Source organism: Lepidochelys olivacea (assembly GCF_965140295.1).
Source record: "Lepidochelys olivacea isolate rLepOli2 genome assembly, chromosome: 6".
Classification (NCBI taxonomy): Eukaryota; Metazoa; Chordata; order Testudines; family Cheloniidae; genus Lepidochelys; species Lepidochelys olivacea.
This window is the reverse complement of record NC_140416.1, coordinates 121,949,728-121,964,929: the sequence shown is the minus strand read 5'-3', so window position 1 is coordinate 121,964,929 and position 15,202 is coordinate 121,949,728. Positions and strand designations below refer to the sequence as shown.

General features: G+C 45.5%; 1 protein-coding gene across 1 annotated transcript in view; it reads right to left on the bottom strand.

Moving 5' to 3' along the window:
- ERO1A (endoplasmic reticulum oxidoreductase 1 alpha) overlaps positions 1-14,993 on the bottom strand; it is a 35,152-nt gene extending 20,159 nt beyond the window's left edge. Inside the window, exons 1-3 of the mRNA XM_084630818.1 lie at positions 14,812-14,993; positions 3,316-3,435; positions 1,981-2,064 (exon numbers count right to left, since the gene is read on the bottom strand). Coding sequence (XP_084486944.1) covers positions 1,981-2,064; positions 3,316-3,435; positions 14,812-14,922 — 315 coding nt within the window. The 5' untranslated portion in view covers positions 14,923-14,993. The remainder of the gene's footprint in view (positions 1-1,980; positions 2,065-3,315; positions 3,436-14,811) is intronic.
- Positions 14,994-15,202: the final 209 nt, after the last annotated feature.

Sequence of the window (15,202 nt, the reverse complement as noted above, 5' to 3'; positions counted from 1 at the left end):
TGACCCTTGGTCAATTGTTCCAAAGGTTAATTACTCTCAAGGTTAAAAATGTACATCTGATTTCCAGTCTCAATTTATCTAGCTTCAACTTCCAGCCTTTGGGTTGTGTTATATGTTTCTCCACTACATTGAAGTACTCATTATTAAATATTTGTTCCCCATGTAGGTAGGTATAGACTATAATGAAGTCACCTCTTAACTTTCTCTTTGTTAAGCTAAACATATTGAGCTCTTTGAGTCTATCACTGTAAGTCATGTTTTCGATTCCTTTAATCATTCTCGTGGCTCTTCTCTAGACCCTCTCCAATTTGTCAACATCCTTTTTAATCTTAGGCATTTCCTGTAGGGCCTTATTCTCATTTACATTTAGGCTCCTCTATACTGCCATAGTGGTGTAAGGGGGCTTAGCGTACATCAGAATCAGGCCCCAAGTCTCTGTACCTCAGTTTCCCTATTCCCCCAAAAGGGTACAAGAATGCTTGCTTTCTTATCCCATGGGGTGCTGGGAGGCTAATTCGTTAACATTTGTGAGCCACTCATATTATGGAGGGGAGTGCCACAGAAAAGCCAATAAGTAATTCATATTCATGTTGACTTTTTGGGAGGAGTGGGAAGAAGGAAGATGAAATTAGCCAAATGTAACAGAATACACAGTACGTGTGAGTGAGTGGTAATTCTTCCTGAACTAGACTGTTTTAAAGGGTTACATCAGCTGGTATATTTCCTGTTAATCAGGCCTCCCTACCTCTATATTTGAGGTGTTACAACATGGCTATCCAGGGAAGAAAAGCCAATTCTTTTCCTAGGCAAGATTACTGAAATGTGCACCATGCTTTTTAAGAAAATTAACTATAGTGACACAGAAAATATAATCTAAATAGGATCAGCTCATACCAGGCAGCCTTCTACCTTTAGAGTACTATATTCTTTTGACTGCTTTCATCAGCACAACACACAGAAATGGACCATTAACATAAAAAATGCTATGGTATTTAAAAAAACAGGTTTAAAACTGGAAACATTCTCTGAGTCCTCTGCTGTGATCATGTGGTTTATGATCGTGTCTGTCAATCTAACAACCAAATCAACACCCTCACTTCCTCTCTATCCCTTCTCTTCTGACAGACTCCTTGAAGTTGCCTCCAGCTGAGATGACATTTTTCCTTAGCTCTTTTCCAGTACTCTGTCCAAATGTCAGATGTAAGGACAAGAGCCTTTGCTTTTGTACTTGGGAAGCAGGGAAGTCAGAGAAAAAATTGTTTCATATACAAGAAACTGCTTGTGAATCTGCAAATGAGTAAGTCAGTTCACTATGGAGAGATCTGAGGTTACACTCTAAGTGTCCAATCTTGGTAATTTTAAAATGTGATTTATATATAAAATTTTGCACACACACACATTATATTTATAGTGATTTTAGGTGTTTCTTGTAACACTAGTAAATGAACAATTTTCAGACATAATGTCCCTTTTAAAATGGGAAAAATTAAGACTCATGGTAAATACAGGATTGTATGACTGCAAAGCTTTTTTGTACTGTCAGCAAATGATTCTCTAATCAAATCTGGTGTAATCCAAACTATTTTTTCAAACAATACCTTAAATATTTAATAGTTTAGCCCCTTTAGTAGTTTCCTCCCATTTTTTTCTACATAAGCCTGATCAGAGAGCTACAACTGTGTTAGCTACAGTAAGCAAAAGCGTGGATTGCTGTCCTCTGCTCGTCCTCTATAAAGATTGGCTAGAGAAGAAACAAGTTACTGTAGCCCAGATTTGTAAAGGTATTTAGGTATTGCACAGCCTTGCAACACTTAACCTATTTAAGAGCTAAGTCTCATTTTCATTGACTATCAACAGGATTTTGGCTCCTAAATGCCTGAATCCCTTTTGAAAATGAGACTTCGGTGTTATGGTGCTGGGCACAGCAACAATGCTGAAATACCTTTACAAATCTGGACCTGAATAGATTTGTGTACTTACAGGTGCACAAGGCTTTACTGCACAGTCTCTTATCCCACAGTGACTGCTGTCATTCCAAAAAGGGCAAGGTTTCTTTAGGTTTACCTGTAAAGAATTATACATAAAAATTAATTACATATTATACAAATCCACATAACCAAGCCAATTACATGAACCACAGCCTAATGTAATAACACTTGTTACCTAATCCATAACTTTTGTAATAATTCTCATTTAGGGTGTAACTCAGCACACAGCAATCCACCCTTTTATAAGGGCTTAAGTGACGCAGGGCTCATGCTCTGGCTTTCTACACAGGAGTGAACTTCACCATTGGTGAAAAGACTCGGGATAAACTTTTGTATTTCTCTCTCACAGGAAAAATGTTTTCAGTTGCGGTGACCTTACATATGACATTAAATGTGGTGACATTAATTAAAGATTTCAGACGTTTGGTAGGGCATTCCTTAGGTGCTCCTGGGCCTAGAGCAGATTCTGAATTGCCCCCTTATCTGCCTCAAAATATCAACATCCAAGTAGTGCTCTTCTAAACAACCCTAACATGTAATGATTTTTTTTTTAAACAGCAGTAGACAAAACTACAGCCAAATACTCAAACACGGCCTCATGTTTGACTCCCCAGATAGAAAGCTTTTTTAAAGCACAAATAGCCAAATTCTAAACTCACTTATATCCAGTGCTTAATTTGTAATGAAAGAGGTGCCAGGGTTCAAGGAATTTTTTTACATTCGTAACTCATGTAGCAAGCCCAGAGGTGCTGGGGCTATGAGCTGCCAAGCCTAGAAGTGCCAGGGCTTTGCCCTGGCACAAATTAAGCACTGCTTATATTCATGCAACTCCAGAGACATTATTATGGGTGTAACTGCGGGCAGAATTTGGCCGGTAAAGGACCAGTTTAATAAAAACTGGATAGAAGTTATAATGACCAATTCGCTCAGTCTTGTTAAATGCCTCTTCATGCGTACAAAATGCAGTACAGGAAACAAAACACTGTTCTCACTGCACAGTTTTTGCCCCAGTAAATGTTTTCCATACTTCACCTGGCATAAAAACCACTTCCTTGCTCTACCACTAAAGCCTTTAAAGGGGGAAAAAAATGCTTCAGAAGCAATTCTTAAAAAAACTTTATATAATTTATCTGAAGAATATGTTGCCTCAAATTAAGATTCTCCGGATAGTATGAAAGCCTGAATTGTTATGATCATGCTCCTAAAACAAGAATACATGAATTAAAAGATAATTGGTAACTTATATGGAGACTTAACAAAAACCACACTACTTATCTAGTCCCGACGTATTTTTGGCAATGAATATAATTTTTGAAGATGAAAATACCTTGTAATGTCTAAAGTAGTCACTTTCCAGAAGCTTATTTAATCTAGGGAAAAGTTTGTTGTTGTTAAATGTATCTATGGTTTCCACATCACAGGTGCAGTCATCTAAGTAACCAGTGACCTGTTGAATAAAAAATAAAATATGACAGTTAATATGAACAAAATATAGGATCTATTTTTAAGTACAGTGCACAGTGAGTATTTAATACAAAATGTCTTCCCAGACTTTTCCTAAGAGGCTACCAGATAAGGAGGTTAATTAGAATTAACAAGCATTCAATCCTGCTGTACTGGCTTGCCGGGGGCGAGGGGGTCGGGTTTTTTTTTTTTCCCTTTTAAGATACAGTTTTGAGAACTGTCTTGTGCCTTTTGCAATATATCTTGGTGTCTGTAAATCTCTGTGGAGGAATGCCCTTTCTCCAAAACTTATTCATAGTTGGCATATTGCTGAAGAACTGATATTTCATGAATACTTCACTCTTTTTAAAAAATATTAGATTCTGACTGAAACATTTGACTAAGTTGTAGCATTACACGTAAACACTCTTGTCCTGTCTACAAAGCACACATAAATACACTCCTTTGGCCACATAATTGTATAGGTACAATTTTAGGGCCTGATCCAGCTGAATGCCCTGAACTTTAACAGAACTATACCAATGGCAATTGCCTACCTAGGTTCTTATCGGACAACAATCCCTGTAGCATCTCAGGGTCGTAAGAAGTGCCAGTCCCCTGCATCACGACCAATTAAGCAATAACAATACCACCATCAGAACTCACAACGGCCAAAATAAAGTCCTATTAAACCACTTTAATAAACTGTTTTTAGGCAATTGTGTTGATGCCATTTAGTTGATTTAATCAGAACTGGACAAAATATGATGGAATCTCTTCAGGCATCAGTTACAGAGATCCAAGAAAGCATTCACGTTAAATCTAGTTTAAAAAGCCAACATTTCTTGCATCATTCGAAAGCAACTCAGTGGGCTGTGTTGTTGTTCAGTGCTTTTTTAAGACCGCATGAGAAGACAGATTCATTTGTGGTCTTACTGCACACAGATTGCTGGCTCAAAGAGGAAGTTGCACAATGTCAAATAAGTAGACAGAGTAGGAAGTGACCAATTCAGTGTTCAAACACTAAAGTACTCTCAGCACTCAACCCTTTACATTATGTTGGTGACTTATACTGGATTTTGACACATCAGTCCAACATATAGCAATGTGGCATTATCCAGTGTCGAGTAATATTACAGTTTTGGAAATTCAAGGACTTAAGACCAAGAAGGACTTTATTTAAATATATATATTAGTTTAGGAAGTGAATATCCACAGGAATTTTATTACAGATTATAATATGTTCCCTTGACCCCATCCTTCAATACCTATCAAAAACAGTAGAAATCTATAGCACATAACCACTTATACGCAGACACAATATTAGTTCAGTCTCCAAAATATCTGATCTTGTCAAATCTCAGCTCCCTCTTCATTGCACTGGAAGCAAAGCTACAGGCAAAGGCAGAAGGAGAGGATAATGGAAAACAGAGGCTCCTTACAGGCATCATGGTCAGTGACAGCGAAGTGAAAACTTCTCATGGTACTGTTCTAGTGATTGCCGGGGGTGACGGGAATAATACTCAAAGAGAAGCAAGGAGCAAAGTAAATATGGAGGTATATAGACAGCAGAATTTTTGTTGTTGTTGTTTTCAAGGACTTCTTGTTAATTCTCTTCTCTCACTTGCACGTAATTCACAGTCTTGGTCCTTATTTTTAAGGCACTCATCAGTTTGGGCCCAGTATACCTAAAGATCCGGGATGAGGGCCACAGAAATAGGTCTGCTCCTCAGGCCCAAAAGAACTGTGCAAAGGAGGGTAAATCTCATCTGTCTGGGGGACCGAGCTTTCTCAGGGGCCAGTCCCAGACTGCGGAATGAAATCCCACAGGACCAAAGTAGCACCACAAACCTTTGTATACTCCACTCCCAGGGAAGGCACACTTCTTTGACCTGCCTTCTCTGGGACAAGCACAGAGCAGCATGGACACCTATTAAATTATTTTTAAAAATATACATTTAAAAATTATTGTTGGGAAAGGGAAGAATGAAAGAATGAACCAGGCAAGAGATGCTAGTCACCTCACTTGAAGACTTCTGTAAGGCACTCTGATAACTGGGGCAATTAAACACCTTCTTGCTCCCTTCCCTCACCCCCAAAGGGGGCAAGGGGCAATGGCAATGGAACACTTTCTTTCCTTGTTTAAACACTATCATGGAGGAGAGAATGGATGGATGGAACAATTAGCATCCTTCGCAAAAAGCACCAGATGACTGACTTTGCAATGGCCTAGTCTGCTGGCTGAGGAATAAGGAGCCCCGTCTTCAAACTTGAATCATTTGTATTGTGCGTCAGTACTGTGGAATCAACTCCTTTAAAGAAATCATTTGGGCAACGTGGACCACAATCGAGGCTTGCTGAACCCAATGGAAAGGAAGTCTACATTACCACGCTAGCACTCCTTCTTCCCCATAAACAATATGTTTTTGTTACAAAACTATGGTTCTATGTTTGGTTTTGGAGCCTCCTGTTTTACAAAGCAAACCTAGTACTATTTCCTACACCTGACCTCATGTTTTCAGTAGAAACATTGACATTTCCAGCCCTACATTTCTACAATTCTGTAATTGGGAAACTGATGGGGTTTTGTATTGCAATGGCTGTAAAATTAAGAGCTCAGCAATTAAGTTTATCACCAGGTTAAGCCACCCAGTTAAAAAAAATTAACTGACTAATCCCTAGTCTACTCTCATTTCTGTTTCAAAATTCTCATTGCTACTTTCTGGAAATATTGCATTCTTCAGTTAAGCCAAGGAACGCCGCTGACTGTAATCCAGCTGGCTGTTCAGAGCTACTGTGGTGTAAATCTAGGCAGCTAATGATTCATCTACTCTAGAAAAATGTTCCATTTTGAGAACATGGTCCTGCTGGCACCCTTGAAAAACATGGAACACCTGCATACAGAAGTGCTTCAAATGGCATCCATGCCAAACACTGCCAGGATTGTATTTGCTTTCACTGATTCAACCTGAGCTGTTTTGGCCTGCAGCGTGGATGGCAATAATACCAGCATGGATCGAGGACACTACCACTGTGCAGACAGTTCTCCTGGGCACGGACTGTCTTTTGAAACAGCCCAGAGTCCGCTGCTTCCCGGAGCTGCAGTATAGGGAGCCAGCAAGCCTTGCAACTGGGTTTAGAACAGCAAAAGGGAAAAGATAGGCCACACGGAGGGTTCAGAACAATTCAGCATGACTAGTGTAGGTACATGGAACTCCTCGCTCCACTGACAATTCCCACTGACTTAATACACTCAGGAATTCACCCTTTGTGCTCCACCCAGTTCTAGCCTACCAGTTAGGAATGGTTCAGTTCTCAAGCAGACACATGGTCTAACAGGCACTAGTGGCCTGCTTACCTACCACTGCCTCCCTTCCTGAGGAGCCAAAGGCTGGAGACAATGTAAAGGGAGACAGACCAGGAGCCAATGAAGCCAGGAAGCCTCAAAGATGCTGAAGCCTGAGACACCAGAGGTCCCATAGAAAAGAGCTACCGGGCACTGAAAGTCAGTTTGTGTGATCCAAGTCTCCTAGAGGACCGAAGCAATGCTACTTGTGCAAGGAGAAAGGTCCCAATAAGACTAATAAGGCTTCCATTTCACTTTTGCCCTGGCTAAGCTGACCTGCCCTAGAAAGTCTAGAAATAGCCAAGATCAAAATGCAAAGTCCAGCCAGGAAACACAAGAATCCACCTCTGGTCTAGTGTAATTCCAGAGTTCCTTATAGGTTCTTATATGGACATACATCACTGTATCAGTGTCTTTCCCTGCTGCTTTAGGCCCCTTAGCTGAAGCCGTAATGTTATTTATTTGGGTATCTACAGCACCTACTGTCATGGCAGCGACATCTTAATTATAAATATGTTGACAACATATGCCACACACTACAGGACATCTTTAAAAAATACATATTTATCTGGAACAGTTGTTTAAGATGAAACACACAAGCTGATATACTCACAAACATGTGCCATGTGCTTCATTGTTCACAGGACTCGCTGACCTGAACAGTTGGGTTTCCCTGAGCCCAGGGGCTAGGGCTGGTTTTGCCCAAGCGAAAGGAGGCAACACTAAAGCTATGGTGGAGCCAGAGATGGAAGGAGTGTGTAAGTGGGACATGAGGCAAGAGGGCAGGGCTGGTTTTGCCCAAACAAAAGATAGCAACACTAAAGCCATCATGCAGTTGCAGGTGGCAGATACAAACATCCCAGACAATATGAGTGGCCCAGATTCTTGAGGGAGTTTGGGTCTTCTCATGAAGGAATGCAACTGGAATTCAGTATGCATGTCTAATTAACTCTCTAATGCTAATGTATCGGCATGGCGTGGGTACCTAACACAACCATTAGATCACTGCAATATTTTGGTACTAAACCCCATCAGATAAAAATCTGACTATATTTCCCTTGCTTTGGTTCTTCCTCCTTCACTTCATCTCCCTCCTTCCCCTCTGCAGCATACCTTGGGGTCGTTCCCTCGTCTAGTTCTCCACTCTGTTCTGCAGTTGTCCTCTCCACTCTATCCCCTCTACTTTCTTCCCCCATTTCTGGTTTGCTCCCTCCTCCCTCGCTTTCTCTCCGTCGCCCCCTTCCTTTTCATTGCCCAGTCCAGTTCCCATTTAAGTCAGTGCAATGACTCCCACAAGCTTCCCTGATTTCACTACCATGGTGTGTGCATCTTCCTCCCCCCGCTGCCACCTGTCCCCAGCCCAGCTGTCGAGAGTGGGGAAGATGGTGACACATTACCCTGCCATCCCCACCTGCAGTCAGAACAGGAAGTGGGATCATCTCTGTGGATGGAACGAGGAGCATCTTTTAGCCTGTATCAGCAGCCACCCTAGTTCCCAGCTCTCCCTGCTTGTGGTACTCCACTCAAATTCGGGATCAACTCATTAATTTTTTGTGAGTTGGCAGCTCATGGCCAGAGAGGGATCTTCAGTTAAGGAGGCTCCTAAGCCCAGTTTCTGCCACAGTGGCTGTACACTGGGATCCAGTTAGTCCTTCCCCTCCCACACCTCATCCAGGTGATTCCTGTATGACATGAGGGCCAAGACTGGGCTTCCAGGGCTCTCACGTTAGCCTCACTGGTAGCTCCAGGAGCAAGGTGCAGAGCTGTGCGTTCATCGGCATCTCACCTATTGAGTTCCCTGGCCACATCTCACACTGTGGAGACTGAAGTTGCATCAGGTGACATTTCAGAGTGTGTGTTTGCAGCAGGCAGTTGCAGCTGCCAATAGAGTTAGAACAGGGGTTCCCAAACTTGGTTTGCGACTTATTCGGGGTAAGCCCCTGGCGGGCCGCGAGACACTTTGTTTACCTGAGGGTCCGCAGGTACAGCCGTTCACAGCTCCTAGTGGCCGCAGTTCACCGTTCCCAGCCAATGGGAGCTGCGAGTGGCCGTACCTGCGGACACTCAGGTAAACAAAGCGTCTCACGGCCCGCCAGGGGCTTATCTTGAAAAAGTCATGAACCAAGTTTGGGAACCTCTAAGTTAGAAGATGCATCCCAGTTTTGCTCCCCAGATGGCGCTATGGAGACATTTTGCGTGTCGGCAGGTATGAATTCATGCCTCAGTGGTCAGGGCAGGGCTTGAAGACACAAACTTAAGGAGATCATTCTCCTAGCCCGTTGCTTTGACCATGCCGCCCCTTCTTTGCCTTCCTCCACTCGTTCCCCCTTCTCTGTCTCTTTAAACACAAGCTACTTGTCTTCACTTGCAAGGCCCTTCACAGCCTATTCCCACCCTACCCATCATCTCTTACTCGCTACCGAAACGTCTGTTCACACCTTCGGTTAGACCATGATGTCAGCCTCCACCACCCACTCATTAAATTTTCAAACAGGAACCTTGCTGCCCCTACTGCTTGGGAGGAACTCCCCAAAGACATCCGCAAAGCCCTGTCATTCTCCCCCTTTAAATCCTTCCAAAAAAACTCTCCTTTGCCATGTTGCCTACCAAAAACTTGACAGCCATTAGTGTGCTGATACCACGCCCGAGCACACTGATCAATATTGTCTCACTGTTTCCTTGACTTCCCCTTTCTGTCTGTATCCATCTGTTGTCTCTTGTCTTATACTTAGATTGTAAGCTCTCTGGGAACCATCTTTTTGTTCTGTCTCTGTACAGCACCTAACACATGCGGAGTTCTTGATCAGAAGGGTGACGGTGACGAGGGCTCCTAGGCACTGTCATAATTACAAATAAATAATAAAAATAAAAGGAACATGAGTTAAAAATCTGTTCAAGGAGCAAAGGATCAGATATTCTTGAGGCCCAACTTTTCATGTTTTCTATTATGGCCAGGTACCAAACTGACCAAAAAAAAAAAAAAACCAAAAAAAACCCCACCCTTGTGTTATTTGAATAACCTTCATTTGCCTAACTGCACAATGTTTGACCAAAATCCAGACTGCCCATCACCAAACAGCTGCAGTGTTTCCACAAAGGAACTACACAGGTCTGTAAACAACATATGTGCAATAAGTTGCTGGGAGTCCACAGGGAGACTTTAATGATTGATTAAAGCATATAATGCATCATAAACAAGAATATCTGAGTGGAGGATGAGCTGTTTGTAAAGTTATTGGAACGGGGATATTGAAATGATATTTAGTGCTAATGAAACAGATGGTAAAGCAGCAACATTATGTGAAATTGTTAAGTTGTTTTTAGTTATACACTGCCGTTTCTGATAAAGTTTCGGAACTGGGTAGTGGCCTTAATGTAAAGGAACTGTAACGTAACTGTCAAAAAAGTTAGGCCCCAATCTCCCCCATGGGGAGCCTCAGTGAAACCAGCCCATGTGGAGCTCATTGCAGAATCAGGACCTATTTGGTCCAGCATCTGAAATGTTGTAAGCACTAGTTTTATCTTAAGTCTGTACTAACATCCCCAGTGTCGTCCTGTGCCATGTCTGAGCTAATGAGGACATACAAGCTATTCTCGTTCCTTACACTGTCAGCACATACCCAAACCCCTGTATTGTATAGGTGACAAAGTTTGGGATACCGCGATTATGAAAAATGCTATTAACAAAACAAATTATATTCTAAAAGAAAAGGCAGCAGAAAAAAAAAATCTGGCTTTAGAGAGCTCAGATGCACAAGTTATAGTGCCAAACATCCCCACCCAAAGGAAAAAGAAAAAAGAACAACCTTTTCAGTTTCAGAGTAACAGCCGTGTTAGTCTGTATTCGCAAAAAGAAAAGGAGTACTTGTGGCACCTTAGAGACTAACCAATTTATTTGAGCATGAGCTTTCATGAGCTACAGCTCACTTCATCGGATGCATACCGTGGAAACTGCAGCAGATATTATATACACACAGAGATCACATACCACACAACAGAACCACTAACCCAGGAACTTATCCTTGCAACAAAGCCCGTTGCCAATTGTGCCCACATATCTATTCAGGGGACACCATCACAGGGCCTAATAACATCAGCCACACTATCAGAAGCTCGTTCACCTGCACATCCACCAATGTGATATATGCCATCATGTGCCAGCAATGCCCCTCTGCCATTTACATTGGTCAAACTGGACAGTCTCTACGTAAAAGAATAAATGGACACAAATCAGATGTCAAGAATTATAACATTCATAAACCAGTCGGAGAACACTTCAATCTCTCTGGTCACGCAATCACAGACATGAAGGTCGCTATCTTAAAAAAACTTCAAATCCAGACTCCAGCGAGAAACTGCTGAATTGGAATTCATTTGCAAATTGGACACTATTAATTCAGGCTTAAATAGAGACTGGGAGTGGCTAAGTCATTATGCAAGGTAACCTATTTCCCCTTGTTTTTTCCTACCCCTCCCCCCAGACGTTCTGGTTAAACTTGGATTTAAACTTGGAGAGTGGTCAGTTTGGATGAGCTATTGCCAGCAGGAGAGTGAGTTTGTGTGTGTGTGTCCCGGGGGGGGAAGGGGGGGGTGAGAGAGCCTGGATTTGTGCTGGACATGGCCCACCTTGATTACCATGCACATTGTAGGGAGAGTGGTCACTTTGGATGAGCTTTTACCAGCAGGAGAGTGAGTTTGTGTGTGTGGTTTTTGGAGGGGGTGAGAGAACCTGGATTTGTGCAGGAAATGGCCCACCTTGATTATCATGCACATTGTGAAGAGAGTTGTCACTTTGGATGGGCTATTACCAGCAGAAGAGTGAGTTTGTGTGTAGGGGGGTGGAGGGTGAGAAAACCTGGATTTGTGCTGGAAATGGCCCAACTTGATGATCACTTTAGATAAGCTATTACCAGCAGGACAGTGGGGTGGGAGGAGGTATTGTTTCATGATCTCTGTGTGTATATAATATCTGCTGCAGTTTCCACGGTATGCATCCGATAAAGTGAGCTGTAGCTCACGAAAGCTCATGCTCAAATAAATTGGTTAGTCTCTAAGGTGCCACAAGTACTCCTTAACCTTTTCAGTGTGCATATGCAAAGCACTATTCTATGTCTGTCCCATACTGCTTTATACAGTGGTACTTGCTTTTCATTAGACTTGTACTTGTGTTAATTAATGCCTCTTTCTCCCAATTTCTATTCAGTCTCTATGGTTATATAGAGTCAAAACACCTTTAAAGAACTGAACATTTTTTATTCTTTATCAGCAGTTTATGTCTGACATCTGAATATCAAATCTGTGGGCATTGAGATCCACAACTGGAAGAGGCTATGTACATGAAAATGATTATTAACCCAAGCCAGTTGTGCAACTCCATAGTTCCCATTTCCCACTTCCTTTTTTATAGATGGAAAAGAAAGAGGAAGTTAATGCAAAATCTATTATTGTCACATTGAGGTTACAAGGTTTAAACATGGGTCAGAAAATGAAAGTGTTAAATACTTCATTGCAATTTTAACTCATCTAGACCCCAGATTGGGGGATTTTAACTCATCTAGGCCCTGAAGTTGGGGATTCTGCATGGGGTTCGTTCATATAATTGCAAGATCTGGTCCTTACCTTGCACATACATGGCTGTTGTTTAGTCATACATAGCAGAACAGATTCTCAGCTGGTGTAAGTTAATGGAGCTATGCTGCTTTACACCGGCTGAGAATAAGAGCCAGCATATGCAATATGGAAGAGTTAACATTGCAACAAAAACTTTATTATACATTACAGTCTTAACACTGGATTTTATATTTTAATCTCTTCTACAAGAGAGGCTTGTACACAGGACAAATCTCAATACCTGTCAAAATCTCTCTCTTGCTCTCCTCTCTCTCCTGAATGTCAGAAGCATAAGGAATAGTCCTGACTCCTGGGAATGTGACAAGTGAGAAATAGGACAGATCGGAAGATTTCACCCTCAGATACTATAGTGATGCACATCTTTAAAATACCTTAGACCAGGGATAGTCTATTTTTTTGCAAATGTCCAAATTTCTTGGTCAAGGTATAGTCAAGATCCAGACTTCAGAGAAAATAGTAAAAAACAAGAAGTAGTAGTAGCAGTAAATAAAAAGATTTTGGGGTCTGTTCAAAAGCATCTGGTGGTCAAGATTTGGCCCTCAGTCCCCCTTTTGACTCCCCCTGGCCTAAGGACTATAAATATGCCTGCAAAGTATACTGTCTCTCACCCCTTGATGATGGGTCCCTCCAGCTCAGCAGGGCTGGCAGCAGGGCTGTACGGGACAGCATGTACTGCTGCTGTCTGTGCTGTGCCTAGGGTTTCATAGATTCCAAGGCCAGAAGGGACCATTGTGATCACCTAACCCAGCAGTTCGCAGACTGTGGGTTGGGACCCCAAAGTGGGTCATGACCCCATTTCAATGGGGTCGCCAGGGCTGGTTGAGTCTTGCTGGGACCCGGGGCCAAAGCCCAAGCCCGAGGGCTTCAGCTCTGGGCGGCAGGGCTCAGGTTACAGGCCCCCTGCCTGGGGCTGAAGCCTTTGGCCCCCGAGCAGCCCCCCGGCCTGGGGAAGTGGGGCTTTGGATTGGCCCCCCTCCTTGGATGGCGGGGCTTGGGTGGGCTCAGGCTTCTGGGGTCCTGTAGTAATTTTTGTTGTCAGAAGGGGGTCGCAGTGCAATGAAGTTTGAGAACCCCTGACCTAGTCTGACCTCCTACATAGTTCAGGCCAGAGAATGCCCCAAAATAATTCCTAGAACAGAGCTTTTAGAAACACAATCCTGCCTTGACTGAAAAAATTCTCTGTGATGGAGAATCCACCACGACCCTTGGTCAATTGTTGGAAGAGTTAGCAGAGACCTTCAAACTCCAGCACTGCCAAGCCAGCCCTAACCCTCACACAGGTCTGGAGACCCACCCTTCACAACCTGGATTAAGGAGAGGATTAGTGAGTGTTCAGACGGGGCAGGTAAAGTAACCAGATAGCAAGTGTGAAAAATCGGTATGGGTTAGGGGGTAATAGGTGCCTATATAAAACAAAGCCCCAAATATCAGAACTGTCCCTATGAAATTGGGACATCCGGTCACCCCAGATACAGAGAGGAGACAGGTAGGGGAGGCTGTGACAGGTGTGGGGACCCCACAGGAGAGAGAAACATGCAGGTAACATGGGGATGGGGAATAGAACAGGGAGGCTGTGACAGACACCAAGCGGAGGCCCAGATGGGGCGAGAGGATGGACGGACGGACAGGCAGACACCTGGGGGAGGCGCAGACAGCAGGGGAGAGGACGGACGGACAGACAGACAGGCAGGCACCTGGGGGAGGCGCAGATGGAGGGAGAGGACAGACGGACAGACATCGCAGGGGCAGGAGCGGGGGGGGGGGACAGGACGGACAGACAGACCCCGCAGGGAGGCGGGGAGGACGGACGGACAGAGGGACAGACCCCGCGGGGAGGGGCAGCGGGAGGGAGAGGACGGACGGACGGGCACCGCGGGGAGGGGCAGCGGGAGGGAGAGGACAGACGGACGGGCACCGCAGGGAGGCGGGGAGGACGGACGGACAGAGGGACGGACCCCGCGGGGAGGGGCAGCGGGAGGGAGAGGACGGACGGACGGGCACCGCAGGGAGGCGGGGAGGACGGACGGACAGACGGACAGAGGGACGGACCCCGCGGGGAGGGGCAGCGGGAGGAAGAGGACGGACGGAGGGCACCGCAGGGAGGCGGGGAGGACGGACGGACAGACGGACAGACGGACGGGCACCGCGGGGAGGGGCAGCGGGAGGGAGAGGACAGACGGACGGGCACCGCAGGGAGGCGGGGAGGACGGACAGACAGACGGACAGAGGGACGGACCCCGCGGGGAGGGGCAGCGGGAGGGAGAGGACGGACGGAGGGCACCGCAGGGAGGCGGGGAGGACGGACGGACGGACAGAGGGACGGACCCCGCGGGGAGGGGCAGCGGGAGGGAGAGGACGGACGGGCACCGCGGCGCGCACGGCCCGGGCCGGAGGCTCTCTCACCTGGCAGAAGCACCTCTGCTCCGCGGAGCCCGGCAGCGGCGGCCCCGCAGCGGCCGCCCCGAGCAGCCCCAGCAGCAGCAGCAGCAGCCGGCGCAGGTGGCAGCGGCCCATGGCGCGGGTCTCTGCGGGGCCGCCCGGCGCGCGCGGGCCTAGACCCGGCCGGCGGCCCCGCCCCGCGAGGCGCGGCTGGGATTTCCCGCCCGCCCGGCTGCGGACGTGCGACGCGCCCCGCGCCCGGCCCCGGCCTGACCTGGCCCTGCCCCATTGGAGGAGCCGGGTGCGCGCGGGCAGCGGTGACGCGTCCCCAGGGCTCCGCGCCCGGCACCCGCCACGCCCCGAGTCGCGCCAGCGCCCCCAGCCGAGCCCGGCAACAGCCCGCGGGCCGAGCCGG